The sequence below is a fragment of the Perognathus longimembris genome, chromosome 25 (assembly GCF_023159225.1).
Source record: "Perognathus longimembris pacificus isolate PPM17 chromosome 25, ASM2315922v1, whole genome shotgun sequence".
Lineage (NCBI taxonomy): Eukaryota > Metazoa > Chordata > Mammalia > Rodentia > Heteromyidae > Perognathus > Perognathus longimembris.
The window spans coordinates 4,448,062-4,469,678 of record NC_063185.1 but is presented as its reverse complement, the minus strand read 5'-3'; the positions used below and the strand labels follow the sequence as shown (position 1 = coordinate 4,469,678).

General features: G+C 41.8%; 1 protein-coding gene across 4 annotated transcripts in view; it reads right to left on the bottom strand.

The window, feature by feature from the left end:
* The window catches only part of Nsd1 (nuclear receptor binding SET domain protein 1), a 96,822-nt gene that overhangs the window by 70,804 nt on the left and 4,401 nt on the right, over nt 1-21,617 (bottom strand). For 2 of the 4 annotated variants that reach the window (XM_048334101.1, XM_048334102.1), the window contains exon 4: nt 4,374-4,509. In XM_048334101.1, coding sequence (XP_048190058.1) covers nt 4,374-4,509 — 136 coding nt within the window. Of the gene's footprint in view, nt 1-35; nt 188-4,373; nt 4,513-21,617 lie in introns of those variants that run through there. The other 2 variants (XM_048334103.1, XM_048334104.1) reach the window with 2 other exon arrangements.

Sequence of the window (21,617 nt, the reverse complement as noted above, 5' to 3'; positions counted from 1 at the left end):
GAGGGATTAAACAGCTGAAAAATGGAGGCTCACACCTTATAATCTTAGCTGATCTGAGAATCGATGCTTTTCTACCACTTCAGCTACATCTTCACTTCTGGCTTTTTGCTAGTAAAGTGGAGCGATAAAAATCTCTTGGATTTGCTGGCTTAGAACCTTGATCTTTACATCTCAGGTTCCTGAATAGCTAGGATTACAGGTGTGAGAGAAGAGCATCTGGCAAAGTCAAGGTCTTAAAACAAATGCAATTGTGCCAGGTAGCAGTGGTTTTGAACATTGAAAGCATTTACTTTGAACTTTATTTATATACATTACAGATATATAATAAAATTAATAAATCCAGACACAGTGATACATACTACGTGACTGTACATACTAAGTGACTGCACTTACATGAGGTACTAGAATAAATAGTAAAATCCATAATCAAAGGAGAATAATGGTCACCAAGGCCGTTTATGAGGATGAAAAAGTTCTGGAGATGGTTAGTGTTAATCACAGAACAAAAATCAGAATATACTTAATATCGTCAACCTGTATAGTAAAATAGCAAGTTAATACTATGTACATTTAACTAAATAAAAAAGAAAATGGAACAGTGTTGGTGAGTATGTGGAAAATCAGAACCCTCAAACACTAATAGGGATGTAAAACAGGTTTGCAAAACTCTTGGAAGTGCAGTACAGTAACTGAGAATTACTGTAGGTACTGTTACAGCCAGCAGTTCCAAAGTACAGATACAAAATATAGACTGATACAAAACCAATAAACAGATGTTCAGGGCTGGGGATATAGCCTAGTGGCAAGAGTGCCTGCCTCGGATACACGAGGCCCTAGGTTCGATTCCCCAGCACCACATATACAGAAAACGGCCAGAAGCGGCGCTGTGGCTCAAGTGGCGGAGTGCTAGCCTTGAGCAGGAAGAAGCCAGGGACAGTGCTCAGGCCCTGAGTCCAAGGCCCAGGACTGGCCAAAAAAAAAATAATAATAAAATAAAAATAAATAAAATAAACAGATGTTCACAGCAAAATTATCCATAAAGAGTGGAAATAGCTCACATGTATTAATCAAAGTAAGATAATCACATAATGTAACATCTCTACATGGAAGAAAGAAATGAAACCAGGTGTGGTGGCACATGCCTATAATCGAGAATACTCAGAAGGTTGAAATAAAAGAATGATGAGTTAACACTGGCCTGGGGAATAATGATAACCTCCATTCAAAAAAGGAAAAAAAAATAGAAGTGATGTATGGATGCATGGATAAACCACATGTATAGAATGTAGATTGACCTTGAAAACCTTAAACAAAGTGGGCAAAAACAAAACACAGCCATGGCTACGCTACAGCATAAACAAAATGTTCAGACATTGGCAACACTTTGTACTTTTGGAATACAGAATGTTTGAAACTCCAACAGCTTAGCTATACAGTTTCCCTCAACTCCAAACCACCATATCATTGCATCTACCTCCCCAGCAAAAGACTCAGCAGAAGACTATAGAGTAACTGAGTTACTGTTTTTCTACTAAAAAGAGTAACTGCATCTCTAGTTAAGCAACACCAAATTGAGCATAGGGGTATTACTGTAAGAAAATCAGAGGCAGAAGACTTAATTTTTTTTAAATTATATTCACTATATCTGATAAAAAATAATGCTTAAAAGAAGGGTAGAAGACTGTCAGTCTGTTTGGTGCTTGGGACTGCATACCTTCTAACCCTCAATTCTACCTATTTAACCCAAGTCTGTGTCCCCTACGATGTACTGTAATAAATGGCTGTAATAAATCTCCCCTGGTCCCTCACTTGGTATTTATGAGTTGCTGGATGGAATATGTCAGTCTGACTCCTAGAGTTAAAAACTTGGTTACAGTCCAGTGTTAGCCACTCAAAGTTCTAACATGATAGGCGCAAGCCACCATGCTCAGGTTCACAATAAAGTGTGTGTGTGTGTGTGTGTGTGTGTGTGTGTGTGTGTGTCTGCATGTCTGTCTGTCTGTCTGTCCTGGGGCTTGAAGTCAGGGCCTGAGAACTGTCCCTGAGCTTTTATGTTCAAGGCAAGCACTCTACCACTTGAACCACAGCTCTACTTTCGGCCTTTTTGACAGTTAACTGTAGGTAAGAGTATCATAGGGTTTTTTTATTATTATTAAATTTTATTGACAAGGTGATGTACAGAGGGGGTACAGCTACATAATAAGGTAGTGAGTACATTTCTTGTCATATTTATTACACCCTCCCTCATTTTCCTTTCCCTTCTCATAGGGTTTCTTGCCTGGGCTGTCTCAGAACTGCAATCCTCAGATCTTAGCCTCCTGAAGAGCTAGGATTACATGCGTGAGCCACCAGTGCCTTTCACTGCATGACTTGGCCTGTATCTATTCCTCCCTTTGTACTATGTCACCCTCTATTACTCTATGGGCTGCAGATCTCACAGGATTACAGAGTTTCCCTTAGGGCCATTTTCTCTTTTTACAAGTTAATTCTAGGACTGGGGATATGGCCTAGTGGCAAGAGTGCTTGCCTTGTATACATGAAGCCCTGGGTTCAATTCCCCAGCACCACATATACAGCAAACGGTGCTGTGGCTCAAGTGGCAGAGTGCTAGCCTTGAGCAAAAAGAAGCCAGGGATAGTGCTCAGGCCCTGAGTCCAAGGCCCGGACTGGCAAAAAAAAAACAAGTTAATTCTAAATATCCTTTCTCCCTTCCTTCACCCTTCCCTTGATTTTTTTGAGGTAAAGTCTCACTATGTTAGCTCAGGCAGGCCTTAAATGTGATCCTCCAGCCTCTGCCTCCTTACTGATAGGATTACAGGCCTGTATCATCATCCCTGGTCATAATGCATCCCCAGATTCAATGCCAAATACCACCAAAAGTAGTAACAATAACAATACAAACTAATAAAACATCCCTTGAATACTTTTAAATTAAAATTTTAGATTAGGTATCCCCAATCTATCTGTAATTACAGGCCAAAACTGTTCACTGGAAACTTCTCAAGTAATTAAATATCCATTAGCTAGTGACGTGTCTCTTCTACTTATCTCTTAATTTTCTTGAAGACAAATAGCACTGATGCTTTGCCCATTTCTGCATCCTACCACCTAGCACAGCACTAGTCTATACAATGTATACAGGATATGACAAATAAATACATGGGCCCTATTAGCACACAATTATTAGTGAATGAGAAACCCTAGCCAGGTCCCAGTGACTCGTGCCTATAACCTTAGCTTAGAAGGCTAAGATCTGAGGATTGCAGTTCAAAGCCAGGCTGGACAGGAAAGTTCATGATCAGGGGCCTGGTAACAGTGGCTCATGGCCTACATGTAATACTAGCTACATGTAATACTACTAGGAAGCTGAGATTTGAGGACTGAGGTTCAAAGCCAGCATGGGTAGGAAAGTCTGTGACACTCATCTCTCTAACCACCAAAAAAGGCGGGGGGGGGGGGGGGGAAGCTCAAGTGGTAGAGCACTAATTTTGAGGGAAAAAGCTCAGGGTCAGCACACAGGCCCTGAGTTTAATGCCCAGAACTAACACACACCCAAAAAGATGATCTGGAAGTAGAGCTTTAACTCAAAGTCACTCAAGCCTGGAATCCTAGCCACTCAGGAGACAGAGGTCTCTGGACCCAAGTTCAAAAACAGTGTAACTGACTGGGAATGGGGCTTAGTGGTAGAGTGCTTGCCTAGCATGCATGAAGCCCTAAGTTCGATTCCTCCACATAAACAGAAAAGGCTGATAATGTTGCTGTGGCTCAAGTGATAGAGCACTAGCCTTGAGCACAGAGAGGCTCAGGGACAGTGCCCAAGCTCTGAGTTCAAGCCCCAGGACACACACACACAAAAAAACCTGTGACAAAAAAATTCTGGAGAGGCTGGGGATATAGCCTAGTGGCAAGAGTGCCTGCCTCGGATACACGAGGCCCTAGGTTCGATTCCCCAGCACCACATATACAGAAAACGGCCAGAAGCGGCGCTGTGGCTCAAGTGGCAGAGTGCTAGCCTTGAGCGGGAAGAAGCCAGGGACAGTGCTCAGGCCCGGAGTCCAAGGCCCAGGACTGGCCAAAAAAAAAAAAAATTCTGGAGACTATATCTCTAATTAGAAAAAAATGCAAGACAAGGTGTGGCTCAAAGGCAAAGCACCAGCCATAGGCATAAGAGAGTTCAAGGCCCTGAGTTCAAGCCCTGGTATTGGGCACAGTGAAAATAAAGACAGATAAAAATATGCTCTTTATAACAATTAACTCACAAAATGCTCAAAGGACAAGATGTATCATTGCTAAGAAAAACTGTAATGTACTAAAAGGAAAGGTTATAATTTTACACTGTATTTTATCATACAGAATAAACTGTGCATTATTACCTTTCATTTTTGAGTGGGTGTTAATCAAAGGATCAGAACAAATCCTGCAGGGCCACCATGGGCGTCTCTTGAATTTTGCCCAAATCAAATCTCCAACCTCATACTTGAGTGGTGTAGGCTTTTTCTTCGGTTGACACTTTAGACAGACAAAACATAGGGCATCAATAAGAATCAAAGATCTTTTGAAACAGTATGATTTTACTATTAGTCTGCTGAAAAGGCAATGCCTAAAAAAATTCAAGACAGAAACACCAAGCCAGATATGAATTGTAATTATGATTACCTAGCCTTAATTATCACAATATATCCTTTTATTCAACCTGAGTTCTCAATTTACACTTGTTTTACAAAACATAGCTTTACTTCAGTCTAAAGAAACAGCCAATACCAGTAGCTCCTGCCTATAATGTTAGCTACTCAGGAGGCTAAATCTAAGGATAGAAGCCAGGGCAGGAAAGACCTTGAGACTCTCATCTCCAATTAACAACCAAAAAAGGTGGAAGTGAGCAGGGGCTGGACAGCACTCAGGCCGAGTTCAAACTAGAGGTTAGGGGCGTGCATGCACACACACGCGCGCACACACACATACAAAATAGAAATAATCTGTTCTGATTTAAAGAGTAAAAATAAAATAATCATCCTAAAGAAAATATTTCTTTGACCTAGAAGTTGAACACATGGAAAGAAAACAAAACAGCAATAACAAAAACATGGAATGGGGAGGTATTAAAAAAAAACAACAACAGGGCTGGTAATGTAGCTTAGCTGTAGGGCTGGGGATATGGCCTAGTGGCAAGAGTGCTTGCTTAGTAGCTTAGCTGTAGAGTGCTTGCCTTGCATGCATGAAGCCCTGGGTTGATTCCTCAGTACCACGTATACAGAAAATGTGGGAATTGGCGCTGTGGCTCAAGAGGTAGAGTGCTAGCCTTGAGGGAAAAAAAAAAAAAGAAGACAGGGCCATGGCCAGTGTTCAGGCCCTGAGTCCAAGCCCCAACACTGGCCAAAAAAAGCTAGATGCTGATGGTTCATGCCTATAATCCTAGCTGCTCAGGAGGCTGAGATCTGAGGATTACAGTTCAAAGCCAACCCAGGCAGGAAAATCCATGAGACTCATCTCAATCACCAGAAAAACCACAAGTGAAGGTGTGGATCAAAGGGTAGAGCACTAACCTTGAGCAGAAAAACTCATGGATGGGGATATGGCCTAGTGGCAAGAGTGCTTGCCTCGTATACATGAGGCCCTGGGTTCAATTCCCCAGCACCACATATACAGAAAATGGCCAGAAGGGGCGCTGTGGCTCAAGTGGCAGAGTGCTAGCCTTGAGCAAAGAGAAGCCAGGGACAGTGCTCAGGCCCTGAGTCCAAGCCCCAGAACTGCCAAAAAAGAAAAAGAAAAAGAAAATGTCAGACAGGTACAAGTAGTTCACCTGAAATTCTAGCTACTTGGGAGACTGAGATCTAAAATCATGATTCAAAACCTGCCCTAGGGGGGCTGGGAATGTGGCCTATTTGCCTTGTATACATGAAAGCCCTGGGTTCAATTCCCCAGCACCACATATATAGAAAATGGCCAGAAGTGGCGCTGTGGCTCAAGTGGCAGAGTGCTAGCCTTAAGCAAAAAGAAGCCAGGGATGGTGCTCAGGCCCTGAGTCCAAGGCCAAGGACTAGCAAAAAAAAAAAAAAAAAAAAAAACACAAAAAAAAAAACCAGCCCTAGTAAGAAAGTCCTTGAGACTCTTATCTCCAATTAATCACCAAAATGCTAGAAGTGGTGCTGTGGCTCAGTAGTAGAGCACTGTTTTGTTTTGTTTTTTGGCAAATGCCAGGACGTGGGCTCTGTCCCTGAGCTTCTTTTTGCTCAAGGCTATCACTCTGCCACTTGAGCCACAGTGCCACTTCTGGCCATTTTCTATATAGGTGGTGCTGGGGAATCGAACCCAGGGCTTCACATATACGAACACTCTTGCCACTAGCCATATTCTCAGCCCCCTGTCTGACATTTTCAAAGACCTTTATTATACTGTATCCTATCCTTGTGGTTGTGCTGTGCACAACTGGTTGTCTTCTTGCATAAATCCGAAGATCATTTGCATTGATTTTGCTTAAGTCTATATTGTATATAGCTTTTAGGAGCCATTATTATGCTAATTCAATAATAGACACATCTGTGCTTTAGAAGGATGTAGAATATCACCTACAAAAGGATCTCGCTTAACATTATTAAAAACTTTTTAGAACTGAGTGTCCACTTGAGCCACAGCACCACTTCTGGCTTTTCCTGTACTGAGGAATCGAACCCAGGGCTTCATGCATGCTAGGCAAGCACTCTATCACTAAGCCACATTGCCAGCCTAGAGCACTATTCTTGAGCAAAACAGCTCAGGACAGCACTCAGACCCTGAGTTCAAGCCCCAGGACTGGCAGACACACAGACACACACAGACAAACGCACGTGCGCGCGCACACACACACACACACACACACACAGAAAGAACACGGAGAACAGTGAGCCCCTGGCGCATGCCTATAACCCTAGCTACTCAGGGGGTCTAAGTTCTAAAGATGGGAGATTCAAAGCCAGCCAGGACAGGAAATTCCATTAAGACTCTTATTCCAACTAACTGCCCACTCTCCACTTGGTAGGAAGACTAGCCATGAATGAAAAAGCTCACAGACAGCACAAAGATCCTGAGGACAGGCGCGCGCGCGCGCACGCACACACACACACACACACACACACACACACAAGGAACATGAAAAGACATAGTATCAAAATAACATCTTAAAAACCAAAATATGCTTCCATATCATTTTCTTGTAGGCCAGCTTAAATCTAATAACAGGATTTACATTATATAATCACTTACTAAAAATAAATTTTTTGAACACCAATGGCTCATGCCTATAATCCTTGCTACTCAAGAGGCTGAGATCTGAATTGTGGTTCAAAGCAGGAAAATCCATGAAACTCTCCTCAAAAAGCAAGAAGTAGAGCTGTCACTCAAGTGATAGCTAGCCTTGAGAAAAAAAAAAAAAAAAAAACAACCTCAGAGTGGGCACCAGTGGCTCATGCCTGTAACCCTAGCTACTCAGGAGGCTGAGATCTGAGAATTGAGGATTATCCTTCAAAGCCAGCCAGGATAGTCTGTGAGACCCATCTCCAATTAACCACCAGAAAACTGGAAATGGTGCTATGGCTCAAAGTGGTAGAGAGCTTAAGCTTGAAAGAGCTCAGGAACACTACCCAGGCCCTGTGTTCAAGCTCCACAACCACCAAAAAGAAAAAAAAACACCTCAAGGATAACACCCAGGCCCAGAGTTCAAGCTCTAAAAATGGCACAAGAGATAGGATAGATGGATAGAATAGATTGATGGATGGATGGATGGATTAAAAAATAATTTTCATCTGATTAACTACTCCCAAAAATACGAAAGGCACTGCTGGGAATGTGACTTAGTGATAGAGTGCTTGCCTAGCATGCATGAAGCCCTGGGTTCCTCAATACCACATAAACAGAAAGAGCCCAAAGTGGCACTGTGATAGAGCACTAGACTTGAGTTAAAAGAAGCTCAGAAACAGCACCTAGGCCCTAAGATCAAGGCCTAGGATGGGGGGGGGGGGGAGGAAGTAGAAGAAAATAAATACATACACTGGGGCTGTGATGTAGGTCAGTGGCAAAGTGCTTGCTTAGCAAGTGCAATGTCCTGGGTTTGAACCACAGTACCAAAAAAGAACAGACAAAAAAAAAAAAAGTACACTATACAATTACAAAACACTTATTCGTAATTGTTCTAATTTTAATCTCTTGTATGGTATTTGCTTATAATTGAGAACTTTACATACTAGCTCATACTTTCTCCATGAGTGTGACAAAGAATCTCTGCATTATACTGGAAACACACTGGCTTAATTCACCTTCTACCCATAACTATCTGTGATATTTTACAAAGTTACTTCATGTTGGTTGATGTTGGCTCATTCCTGTAATCCTAGCTACTCAAGAGGCTGAGATCTGAGGATCCAGGTTCAAAGCCATCCCTGGCAAGAAATTCATTAAGACTCAAAAGAAACAGAAGTGGAGCTATGGCTCAAGAGGTAAAGTGCTTATTAGCCCTAAGTGCAAAAACTCAAGAGACAGGGCTGGGAATATGGCCTAGTAGTAGAGTGCTTGCCTGGTATACATGAAGCCCTGGGTTTGATTCCTCAGCACCACACATATGGAAAAAGCCAGAAACTGAACTGTGGCTCAAGGAGTAGAGTGCTAGTCTTGAGCAAGAAGAAGCCAGGGACAGTGCTCAGGCCCTGAGTTCAAGCTCCACAACTGGCAACAAAACAAAAAACTCAGAGACAGTGCTTGAGTTTAAGCACCAGGACCAGTACACAGAAGGAAATATACAAAAAGAAGGAAGAAAGTAACATTCTTTCTCAGTCAGGGTCCTTCTACATAGGTCAGGCTGTTTTGGTGGTCCTACCTCTGCCTTCCAAGTGTTGGGATTATAGGTGTGTACCACCTGGTTCTGAGATTGTTTTACCTACCAAATAGGAATGATACTTGCTCTTATTTTGTAGGGATTGGTATTTATCTATAAGTGGTAAGAGTATTCAAAACCTAGTATAGTACAACAGGTGGTAGCTAGTTTTAGGAGGCAAATACAATTCTTGTGTAAGAACTAAGATTTACTTTCCCAATCTCAACACAAAACCGCAAAAGATTTCAAAACAAATTGAAATACTATAACACATGCTAATCATTACTCATAACTACATAACCTAGCAAATACATGTATACTTCTTATTGTCCAAGCTCCTTCAACATTATGCCATGTTAATCTAAAAAAGAACCAGGTGAGATAGCCAGCATATTTTTATTATCCCATATTTACAGACAACGAAAATATTTCAGGGTTACTCTGCCAGGAGTCCAGGGCACAAAACAGGGACTAAGGGCCACCACATTCCTACTCAAACACAGCAACTACAAAACAAAGAAATCAACTAAATCCCACCTACCCCTCTCTTCATAGCAGGTTCAAAAGCTCTATCTGCCAAGATTTACAATGAAAATAAGAATTGAGACTCAGCTAGGTAAATCTATTAGAGGGCCAGATGGTTTCTGGTAGCATTAAAATTATATCCCAGGACAATAAAACCAAAAGAGAATACTTGGATAATAAACAAGAAAGAATGACCTAGAAAAGGGCAGAGTAAAAACAGAAGTAGAACAATCAAAGCTGGGAAACATAACGGCAGCAGAGAAGTACACTAAGGACCATGTGGTAAGACTGGAATTAGAAACCTCCCATGAACACCGGCCCTGGAACATCATAGATAGGGCAGCATGCTCAGAGACAGAACAGACATATACAGGACCAGGTATTCTCGTTATTCCAAGAATCTAGGTAGGCCTTATAAATCCTCCTTCTAAAAAATAAAACAGATGCTGGGTGCTGGTGGCCTAGGCCTGTAATCCTAGCTAACTCAGGAGGCTGAGATCTTAGAATCACAGTTCAAAGCCAGACAGGGCAAAAAAGATTGTGAGGTTTATCTCTAACTAACCACTTAAAAACCAGAAGTGGAGATGTGGCTCAAGTGGTAGAGCATTAGCCTTGAGCAAAGCTCAAGGATAGCACCCATGCCCCAAGACTGAGATAAACAAATGAAAAGTTTGGTGACAGTGCAGAAGAAATGCCTGCATTACATGGTCACGAAGTTTATTAGTAAGACTGTACCTTCTAGGCCTAAGGCACCAAAAGAAATCATGTAAAAACTTGTGCCTTCATGGTATTCTGAAAGTGGATGATTCAACTCATTACTTTCAGCATCTCCTTTGGGCTATTTAGTGTCAGCTATTTCTAAATGCTGACCACAGATATTTTGTCCACATTAAATTTATATAGTACCAAATTCATTGTGGCATAAATTCTAAATACTCTTCCTGCCTAAAAATTTTCTCAATATTTAAAAATCTATTATACACTCAGAAACTTTTATTATCCTTAAAACTGTCAGGGAACTCATGAGGGTATGACCTGGGATTTCAACTGTAGTCTGTGTCTCCAATGAATTTGTTTCTGTGTGGCAAAGAAAGTTCATCAAAGGTTTGCAATCCTGGTTGCAAATTAGAATCACCAAGGGCATTTTATGAAATAACAAACCTTTGGGGTTTGTTTAAAGGACCAGAAAGTGTTTAAAGCACACAGAGTAAGTTTATTTGAAAGCAAAAGAAACAGAAAGAGCCAGGCTACTAGTAGCTCAAGCTTGTAATCCTAGCTACTCTGAAGGCTGAGACTGAGAATGTGGTTTAGTGATAGGTTGCTTGCCTAGCATGCATGAAGCCCTGGGTTGGATTCCTCACTACTACATAAATAAAAGCCAGAAGTGGCACTGGAGCTCAAGTAGGAGAGTGCTAGTTTTGAGCAAAAGAAGCTCAGGGACAGTGCCCAGGCCAAAAAAAAACAAAAAAACAGAAAGCTGGTTCAAAGCCAGCCCTGGCAGGAAAGTCAATGAGACTCTTAGCTCCAATTAACCACCAGAAAACCAGAAGTGGCACTGTAGTTCAAAGTGGTAGAGTGCTAGCCTTGAGAAGAGCTCAGGGACAGCACCCAGGCCCCAAGTTCAAGCCACAAAAGACAGAAAAGAGGAGGAGGAAGAGAAGGAAGAGGAAGAGGAGAAGGAGGAGGAAGGGGAAGAGGAGGAATAATCACAGAAAGGGACTAGTTGTGCAAGAAGTGGTCCAGAACTGGTATCTCTAATATAACAAATCTTAAGATACCCGGAACTGGTGGTGGCTCACATTTACCTACTCAGCTTGGCAGAAAAGTCCTCAAGCTGGGCACCACTGGCTTACATTTGTAATCCTAGCTACTTAGGAGGCTGATAACTGAGAACCAAGGTTCAAAGCCAGGCCACACAGGAAAGCCCAACAGATTGTTATCTCCAATTAATCACCAAAAAGCTAAAATGGAACTGTGGCTCAAGTTATACGATGCTAGCCTTGAGTAAAAAAACAAACAACTCAGGGACAGCGCCCAGGCCCTGAGTTCAAACCCCAGGGACAGCACCAAAAAACAATTAAAAAAAACAAACACATATTAAATAGCCAGAAATGGGGCTGGGAATGTGGCTTAGCCATAGAGTGCTTCCCTAGCATGCATGAAGCCCTGAGTTCAATTCCTAAGCACCACATAAATAGAAAAAGCCAGAGTGGTGCTGTGGCTCAAGTGGTAGAGTGCTAGCCTTGAGCAAAAAGGAAGCTAGGGACAGTGCCTTCAAGCCCTGAATTCAAGCCCCAGGACTGGAAAAAAAAAAAAAAAAGCCAAAAATGGATCTGTGGCTCCAGTGGTAGAGTACTAGCCTTGAACAAAAGCATGTGTTGCTACCTAAGTAGCAGACTATCAGTGAATATTCATTGTTTCAAGAGTAGAATTTGAGGCTCAGAAATTGAAATTGTTTTCCTCCCCCACTACCTCCTAATACAGAAAGACAAACACACAGCAGTTTTTTAGCCTAACTTGTTAAACTTGATACAGTAAGTGAGGCACTGGTGGCTCACACTTGTAATCCTAGCTGCTCAGGAGACTAAGATCTGAGCACTGCAGTTCAAAGCCAGCACAGACAGGGCAAGAAAGTCTGCAAGATTCTTAGCTCCAAATAACGACTCTAGAGGCTGGGAATATGGCCTAGTGGTAGAGTGCTCGCCTCATACACATGAAGCCCTGGGTTGGATTCCTCAGCACCATATATATAAAAAAAGCTGGAAGTGGCGCTGTGGCTCAAGTGGCAGAGTGCTAGCCTTGAGCAAAAAGAAGCCAGGGACAGTGCTCAGGCCCTGAGTTCAAGCCCCGGACTGGCAAAAAAAATAACCACCCTAAAACCAGAAGTGAAGCCATGGCTCAAAGTGGTAAAGCATTAGCCTTGAGAAAAAAGCTGAAGAACAGCAGCCAATCCCTGAATTCAACCCCCACAACCTATCAAAAAAAAACCCAAAACCTTGATACAATGTCATATACACTTACTAAAAGGGGAAATTCTGCCTATAAACTTTCAGCAGCAAGATGTTCCTAGCCACAAGTCAACATAGAAAAGGATGGACAGGTCCCTTTAAAATGATACATCATCTGAGCACTTGGTGGATCATCACGCCCAAAACCCTAGCTACTTAGGAAGCAGAGATCTCCAGATCAGGGTTCAAAGCCAGCCAAGGCAGGAAAATCTCATCTCAAATTAACCACCAAAAAGATAGAAGTGGACCTTTGGCTCAAGTGGTAGAGTGCTAGCCTAGCACAAAAAAAAGCTCAGCATGGGGCTGGGAATACAGCTTAGCAGCATCACATAAACAGAAAAAGCCAGAAGTGGTGCTGTGGCTCAAGAGGTAGAGTACTAGCCTTGAGCAAAAAGGAAGCCAGGGACAGTGCTCAGGCCCTGAGTCTAAGGCCCAAGGACTGGCCAAAAAAAAAAAAAAAAAAAGCTCAGCAACAGTGCCCAGGCCCTGATTTCAAGCCCCAGGACTAGCACAAAAAAAAGAGAGAAAGAGAGGGAGGGAGGGAGGGAAGGAACTTTGCTTATCTAGTCAGTTATTAGATTACAGGGTCTTAGTGACTCAGGTCCACCAGACCTCTGAAGTCCTACCAGAGCCAATCCAAATCAACTATTGCCATCCAGAGTAGAAAGAAAACAAGAAAAGTAGGTTATTGACAAGGATGAGAGAGTTTGCTTTTGTGATCTGAGGGGGTTTGGGATTTGTCTTTTGATAGGTGGCCATTTATAAAATAAACTAAATTAACCTATAAAATATCACTTTTATTCACTGACTCAACATTTACCAGACTAATCATGGTCCTGAGGCTATAAATACAATTAAGACATACATAATTTCTCTCCCAAAAAACTCAGTCCAAGTCACAGGTGGCTCACACCTATAACTCTTGCCACTCAGAAGGTTGAGATCTGAGGATCATGTTTCTAAAGTTAGACAAGGCAGAAAGTCCATGAGACTTTTTTTTTTTTTGAGGTTTTTTGGGTTTGTTTTTTCTTTTTTGGCCAGTCCTGGGGCTTGAACTCAGGGCCTGAGCACTGTCCCTGACTTCTTTTTGCTCAAGGCTAGCACTCCACCACTTGTGCAACAGTGCCACTTCTGGCTTTTTTTTTTGTATATATGTGGTGCTGAGGAATCGAACAGGGCCTCATGTATGTGAGGCAAGCACTCTATCACTAAGCCATATTCCCAGCCCCAAGACTTATCTCATATGAACCACCACAAAGCCAGTAGTAGAGCTGTGGCTCAAGTGTTAAGAGTGCTGCCTTGAGCAAAAGGTACTGTGCTCAGGCCCTGAGTTCAAGCCCTAGTATACTCACATGTAAACACCCATGTGCGCATGCGCGCGCGCGCACACACACAGATGAGAAATAGATGGATATGGCAACCCATTTCCCTAAACAACCTCCCTCATATCACTGGCCCTTCTGTATTTGTCTACTTGACTTCATATCTGGGAACCAATTAAGGGCCCCTACAAACAACATTTAGTAGTAAAAAGATAAGACAGGGTCCTACAGTATTCAGATGACTACAGTATTGGCCAGCATTCTGATTGTAATCTTATGAGACATTTTGATCCAGCTAAGCCATTCCAATTGCTAATACTTTTCTGGTGCAAGTCCAAGAAGAGCTTCCCTGTGGCTTGGGTGCTACCCCTGAGCTTTTTTAAGGCTAGCACTCTACCGCCTGAACCACAGCTATACTTCTGGATTTTTGGTAGCTAACTGAAGGTAAAAATGAGTCTTATGGACCTCCCCCCTGCCTGGCTAGATTCAAACTTCTACCCTCTATCCTCAGATCTCAGCCTTCTGAGTCCATAGATTACAGGCAGGAGCCACTGGTGCCCAGCTGCTTCTATGTTTTGAAGGTACTGGAATTTGAACTCAGAGCCCAGCCGGGAATAGCTAGGCAGAAGCCACAACTTTTTTGCTTTTGTTATTTTTCACACAGGGTCAAATACCCTACAGCTTTATACTTCAAAGTGGATCTAGGATGCCAATCATGCTCAGACCTTTTCCTTTTGTTGTTAGTCCTGGGGCTTGAACTCAGGGCCTGAGTGCTGTCCCTGAACTCTTGCTCAAGGATAGCACTCTACCACTTTGAGCCACAGCACCGCTTCCAGTTTTCTTGTGGTTAACTGGTGATGAGTCTCACAGACTTTCCTGTTCAGGCTGGCTTTGAAACTGATCCTCAGCTCTAAGTCTCCTAAGTAGCCAGGGTTACAGGCGTGAGCCACTGGCACCCAGCTCCTGGCCTTTTCTTGAGATGGGCTCTTGCTAACTTTCTGCAAAAACTGACCCCAAAGGACTATCCTCCTAATCTCTGCCTCCTGGAATATTTAGGATTACAAGCATGAGCCACAGTACCCAACCTGTGCTTGCAAATGATTACTACAGATCATATCATGTATGATATGATAGCATGGTAGAAGTGCTTTTTCTTGATGTACTAATTACCAAAACACAGGGTTGCAGGGCAAAGCTCTGGTGGTAGAGCATCTGAACAGCAAGTCCAAGGCCTGGGATTCAAACTCCAGTACCTCCCCGCCCCCCAAAAGACAAAACACATTTAATACATTTTCTTTCTTTTTTCATTATTTTATTTATTTATTTGAGACAGGCTCTGGATATGTATATATAGTCCAGGCTTGTCTCAAACTGTCTCATCATCTTTTCTCAGCCTTTCAGGCATTGATTACATGCATGTGTGCTACCATACTGGCCCTTTAATACATTTTCAACTGAATCAATTGCAATGTTAAGGAACTGCCACCAGTACATAGAACTAAATTGTCAATTTGCAATTAAATCTTTCAAAAAATGCTGTTGAAAATAAAATTCCAATAACAATTAGTGTGGCATTAAAGTCTGTAATTTCCTCTCAGGTCTGTACATCACTTATTTTCATCAGGGAATTCCAATAGCTCCAATTACAGCATCAAGAGAAATTAGAGATGAATGGGGACTATATCCTCATAATTTACAAAGAAAAACCTCCTTCAGACTCTTCGTGGTATATGAGGGGATATCACATAACCAGTAATTATTTTTAATTTAATATGATTTGTACATATAATTGCTCATCCTCCAATATATTCTATCCTTCCAGCAATCTTTAAGAATATTACTGTATCTTATATAAGGTAAGTGGAGATGTATAAAGAACTTGATAAACTATTTTACCTAATCACAACACTAAAATTTAAAAACAGTTCCAATTTATTAGGAGGAAATGATATATATAATTTTTTCTCTATTACGTTTTCTAAAATTTAATATCATTTATCCATAACTACTAAAAAGAGTATTTAGATCATTAGAATACATTAAATAACTATAAAAACTCAGTATCCTTGTATTTAGGAAATTGAGGCAGAAGGATCAAGACTTCAAGGCCAGAATGGGCTACAATATGAAAAAAAGTTAAAAAAAAAAACAACACAACACATTAATAACAAAAAACCCAATTCAACAATGCTCTCTACTCTTAGCTGGTTATTTTGGAGATGGGAATCTCAGGGAGTTTTCTGCCTGGGCTAGCTTCAAACCAGGATCCTCCAGATCTTAGTCGGTTGAGGCCAAACCACACCAAATACAATATACACATGGCAAATAAGTAGGCATTAACTATCAAGGAAATGCAAATTAAAATCACAATAAGGGTTGCTAAGTGCTAAGAACACATATTCTGGTTCAAACCCAACACCAAAAATAAAATGTAAAATAAGCCACAATGAAATATAAGCTACATAACTATCCCAATGGTTAAAACAGTGGCAATACCAAATAGGAGCCAGAATGCAAATTAAATCACTCAACCACTGCTTTAAGAATTTTAAGTAGGCCTGGGAATATGGCCTAGTGGCAAGAGTGCTTGCCTCACATACATGAAGCCCTGGGTTCGATTCCTCAGCACCACATATATAGAAAAAGGGCAGAAGTGGTGCTGTGGCTCAAGTGGTAGAGTTCTAGCCTTGAGCAAAAAGAAGTCAGGGACATTGCTCAGGCCCTGAGTTCAAACCCCAGGACTGGCAGGAGAGAGACAGGGAGAGAGAGACAGAGATAGAGAGACAGACACAGAGAGACAGAGAGAAACATATAATCATACGATCTAACAATAATTCTACTGGATAATTATCTCATAGAAGTAAAATCTTACATACCCTTCCCCCCAAAACCTGTACACAAACGTACCTAGCAACTTTTGCCAAAAGGCAGAATCAGCCCAGAATCAGCCCAAGTGTCTTCCAACAGTCAACAGCTAAGAAACCTATGATATACTGAAATAAAATCCTGGCCCAAGTAGTAGAATGAAGGAAGCACCAATTCCAGAATTCAAAGCCCAATACTGGGCTGGAAATATGGCCTAGGGGTAAAGTGCTTGCCTCCTATACATGAAGCCCTGTTCGATTCCTCAGCACCACATATATAGAAAAAGCCGGAAATGGTGCTGGGGCTCAAGTGGCAGAGTGCTAGCGTTGGGCAAAAAGAAGCCAGGGACAGTGCTCAGGCCCTGAGTCACAAGCCCCAGGACTGGCAAAAAACAAAAGCCCAATATTGCCCTCCACCCCAAAAACAAAGAAAACTATGCTATAACCCGTGTGTGATGGCAGATGTCTGTAATTCCCATACTAAGGGGAAGCTAATGCAGAACTGCAAGGTCCAGGTCACACCAGAGCATAATAAGACCCTATCTCAAAACAAAATCAGAACAAAGACCTGGAGGCATAGCTCAAGTGGTACATTGATCGTCTGGCACATGCAGGAAGCACTAACTGAATCTCAAAGTACAGCAAAAAAAAAAAAAAAAAAAAACACGGTGGGGCTGAGAATGTGGCATAGCGGTAGAGTGCTTACCTTGCATACATGAAGCCCTAGGTTTAATTCCTGAGCACCACATAAACAGAAAAGGCCAGAAGTGGTGCTGTGGCTCAAGTGGTAGACCGCTAGCCTTGAGCAAAAGCAGCTTAGGAGTAGCACCCAGGCCCAGAGATCAAGCCCCAGGACCAGGGGGGAAAAAATATAATAAATAAAACCAGGTCCCTCAACTATGGTGTCAGAGAGCAAAATCAGACAAAGAAGAGAGGATCAATTTTCTCAGGCCCGGATGGCTCACACCTAGCTATTCAGGAGGATTAGATCTAAGGATTGTGGTTCAACAGCTTAGGCAGGAAAGTCTATGAGACTTATCTTCACTTAGCAGCAAAAAGGTCAGAAGTAGTGCTGTGGCTCAAGTGGAAGTGCACTAGCCATAACCCCTGAATTCAAGCCCTAGGCCCCGCACCAAAAAAATAAAGTAAAAGAGAGGATTATAGTAGAGAACTGTTGGAATGATGGGTAAAAGAAATTAATCCCACAGACTTTGGACACCATCTGCACTCCACTCTTTCATTCTTCAAATCCAGGCTCCAATTTGTTTGTCTCTAATCCAAGCAATCTCAAAAAGCTGTTCATTTCCCCCCTCTGAAGTGAACTTTTAGATTTATCCTCTTGTCTAGTGCTGAGTACTCAAGTCTTAGCCTTAATGACTCTACCAAGAAAACTCTGACATCCTAACATTGCTTCTAATCTCCCCCAACCAGTCTTCCAAACAAACATTTCTCAGCTAAAATCCTTCCCTCGCTCCTCCTTCCTATCATATCAATACAAACTGCCTTAAGTCTGGATTTCTAGGGCACATTGCCTGACTTTACCTTCACCCATCCTACCCATGTAATTCCCAACAAATGCCAACAGGAGAGGCTGGGGATATGGCCTAGTGGCAAGTGCTTGCCTCGTATACATGAGGCCCTGGGTTCAATTCCCCAGCACCACATATACAGAAAATGGCCAGAAGTGGCACTGTGGCTCAAGTGGCAGAGTGCTAGCCTTGAGCAAGAAGAAGCCAGGGACAGTGCTCAGGCCCTGAGTCCAAGCCCCAGGACTGGCCAAAAAAAAAAAAAAGAAAAGAAAGAAACAAATGCCAACACGAAAAAAGCTATGATGGGGCTGGGGATATGGCCTAGTGGCAAGAGTGCTTGCCTCGTATACATGAGGCCCTGGGTTCAATTCCCCAGCACCACATATACAGAAAATGGCCAGAAGTGGCGCTGTGGCTCAAGTGGTAGAGCGCTAGCCTCGAGCAAGAAGCCAGGGACAGTGCTCAGACCCTAAGTCCAAGCCCCAGGACTGGCCAAAAAAAAAAGAAAAAAGCTATGATCTTCTTTTGGGAGGCTAGCTATGGGGCTTGAACTCAGGGCCTTGGGCACTGTCCCTTATCTCTTGGCTCTTGTGTTCTACCATTTTGAGCCACAGTATTTCTGGTTTCCTGGTGCTTAACTGGAGTAAAAGTCTCACAGAGGACTGCAAATGTGGCTTAGTGGTAGAGTGCTTGCCTAGCGTGCATGAAGCCCTGCGTTCGATTCCTCAGTACAACATAAACAGAAAAAGCCAGAAGTGGCACTGAAACTCAAGTGGTAGAGCACTAGCCTTGAGCAAAAAAGAAACTCAGGGGCAGTACCAAGGTCCTGAGTTCAAGCGCCAGAACTGGCAAAAAAAAAAAAAAAAAGGGTCCATGTGTTTAATTTTGTGTTATGCACTGGCTCATATTATTTACTTATTCCTTTATCTCCCATCTCACAGATTGAGACTTAATAGTAAATGTATGTAAAATTTTTTCACATTGAAATTATACAAACATTTGATAAAAAATAAAAACCTTGTTAGCTTGATACTTAACAGGAATTAAATCCTAGCAATCTTGTTGGAGAAAGAATTATCTTCATCTGCCTTGAGATAGTCTGTGGAGAGCTTGGAGCAGGAACCATATATAAACCCAGAGAGAATATGCTATGGCACAGCAAAAAAGGAAGTTTTGCAAACTCACATACCTCTAGGCTTGAAATTCTTTGCAGCAGGGCCTGTTTGCTATAATAATTATTAATATAATAATTATTGAGAGTGTTGGTTGAAATTTTCAGAGCTTCTCTAAGGAAGGGGCTTGGGGTTCAACTAGTGTTTTAAGTCTGGTGCCAAATTTCAGTGGAAATTCAAATTCACACAATCAGGATTTTATTTAGAGGTTCTCCTAATAGAGTAATCCTTCATTTTGCTCTATTGTCTTAAAATTTCTGTTTCAAACAGCTACATTACTTGATTAAAACAATGTTAAAATGAAAAAAAAAAGTCCCATAGACATTTCTACCTGGGAATTGAGACTCTCAGATCTCAGCCTCCTGAGCATCCGACTCAATCATTTAATTCTCCACATCCAAAGTACCCTTCCAAGCTTAACAAACCCAATTACCCAAAGCCAATTCAAGTCTTGATTTAAGACTCAATAGCTCAAGGTTCCAATCATCCCTACAGAATTCCTTAACTACTTAATGTAATATACATGTTAGATTATTCTGCAGCAAGCTATACCATAAGAACTTTGATGATCTCCATCCAAATTTGCTAATAGCACTGTAGCATAAATCTTGCACAAAAATATCTAAGTGAGAAAGAATAGACAGATGTAAACAACTGCTATTAGGTACTTAGGGCTTGCTGAGATTCAGAGAATCAATATTTGAAGCCAGTCTGAGCAGAAACTTCTGAGAAAAATCACCTCCAAAATTTAATCAGCAAAAAGCTAGGCTGGTGGCTGTCACAAGTAGTAAAACTCTAGTGAGCAAACCAGCCAAGCAAATGTGAGACCGAGTTCAAGCCCCAATACTGCCAGAAAAAGAAAAAGGAAAGAAATTGCTCCAAATCAACAGAGAGAGAAATCCAAAAGTTACTGCAGATCCAGTTAAGAATGTCCAAGACTTTCAGAAATAACAAAAGAAAAATGACAGTACTTAGACCCAATGAGACAAAGAAAGCTCTTAATAAATTATTTCCTGTTCAATCTTTAAGATTTCATCAAACACCACTTTGTGCAAACAAAAGCTTTACACACTTGGAGGAATCAGAGGCTATCAACTTACATATAAAAGCATGAGATCAGGATTATAAACTAACAATCATTTTGTATCAGTGTACAGAGAAAATTATTGATATGGGACTGAGAGGTATAACTCAGTGGTAAGAGTACTTGCCTAGTATGGTTAAGTCTTGGGTCCCATCCCTAGAGTGATGCTCAGCTAAAACCCCTTACTGTTTTATTGTTGTTATTATTATTATTAAAGAGTACATGAAGGGCTGGGAATATGGCCTAGTGGCAAGAGTGCTTGACTCATATACATGAGGCCCTGGGTTCAATTCCCCAGCACCACATATATAGAAAATGGCCAGAAGTGGCGCTGTGGCTCAAGTGGCAGAGTGCTAGCCTTGAGCAAAAAGAAGCCAGGGACAGTGTTCAGGCCCTGAGTCTAAGGCCCAGGACTGGCAAAAAAAAAGTACATGAAGATGAACTGTAAAGACTGCTCATGACAGCAGGCAAATAGGCAAAAAAAAAAAAAACACCTCATAACAGTAGGCAGTAGTCTACTTACAACTACATAAGTTGGGTATAGTGGTGGCTACTTATAATGCTCAGCCACAAAAAAGGCAGAGATAGGCAGACAGAGGTCCCAGATTAATTCCAGGCAAAAGCAAGACCCTATATCTTAAAAAACAACAACAACAACAACAACAACACTAAAACCAGTGGATAGCACCTGTAATCTAGATACTCCGGAGGCTGAGATCTGAAGATCACGGTTCAAAGCCAGGCCAGGCAGAACAGCCCATGAAACTCTTCATCTCCAATAAACCACCAGAAAACTCAAAGTGGCTCATTGCTTCAAAGTGGTAGAGCACTAGCCTTGAGCCTATGACAGAGCCTATGACAGAGCCCAGGCCCTGAGTTCAAGCCCCACAACCAATCCACACCCCCCTCCCCCAAAAAATAGCCAAGGCAAAAAGGACTGGAAGTTGTGTCTTAAATGGTATAAGGCTGGTTTAACAAGCATGAGACCCTGAGTCCAAGCTCCAAAACAAAACCAAAACAAAACAGGCACACAACCTAAATAAAGTAACAGAAACTACAATCTGAAGCCAGGTATGGTAGGGTACCACTGTAATCCTGGCACCTGGGAGACTTTAGTAGCAAAAGGATCACAAGTCTAAGGCCAGGCTAGATGACACAGAGAGACTATGTGTCAAAAAAAAGTACATTATCTTTCTCTACTTGTAGATGAGGCTTAAAATTCTAATAACTAAACTTTTACACACAAGATCTCATTCTATGAAATCACAAAA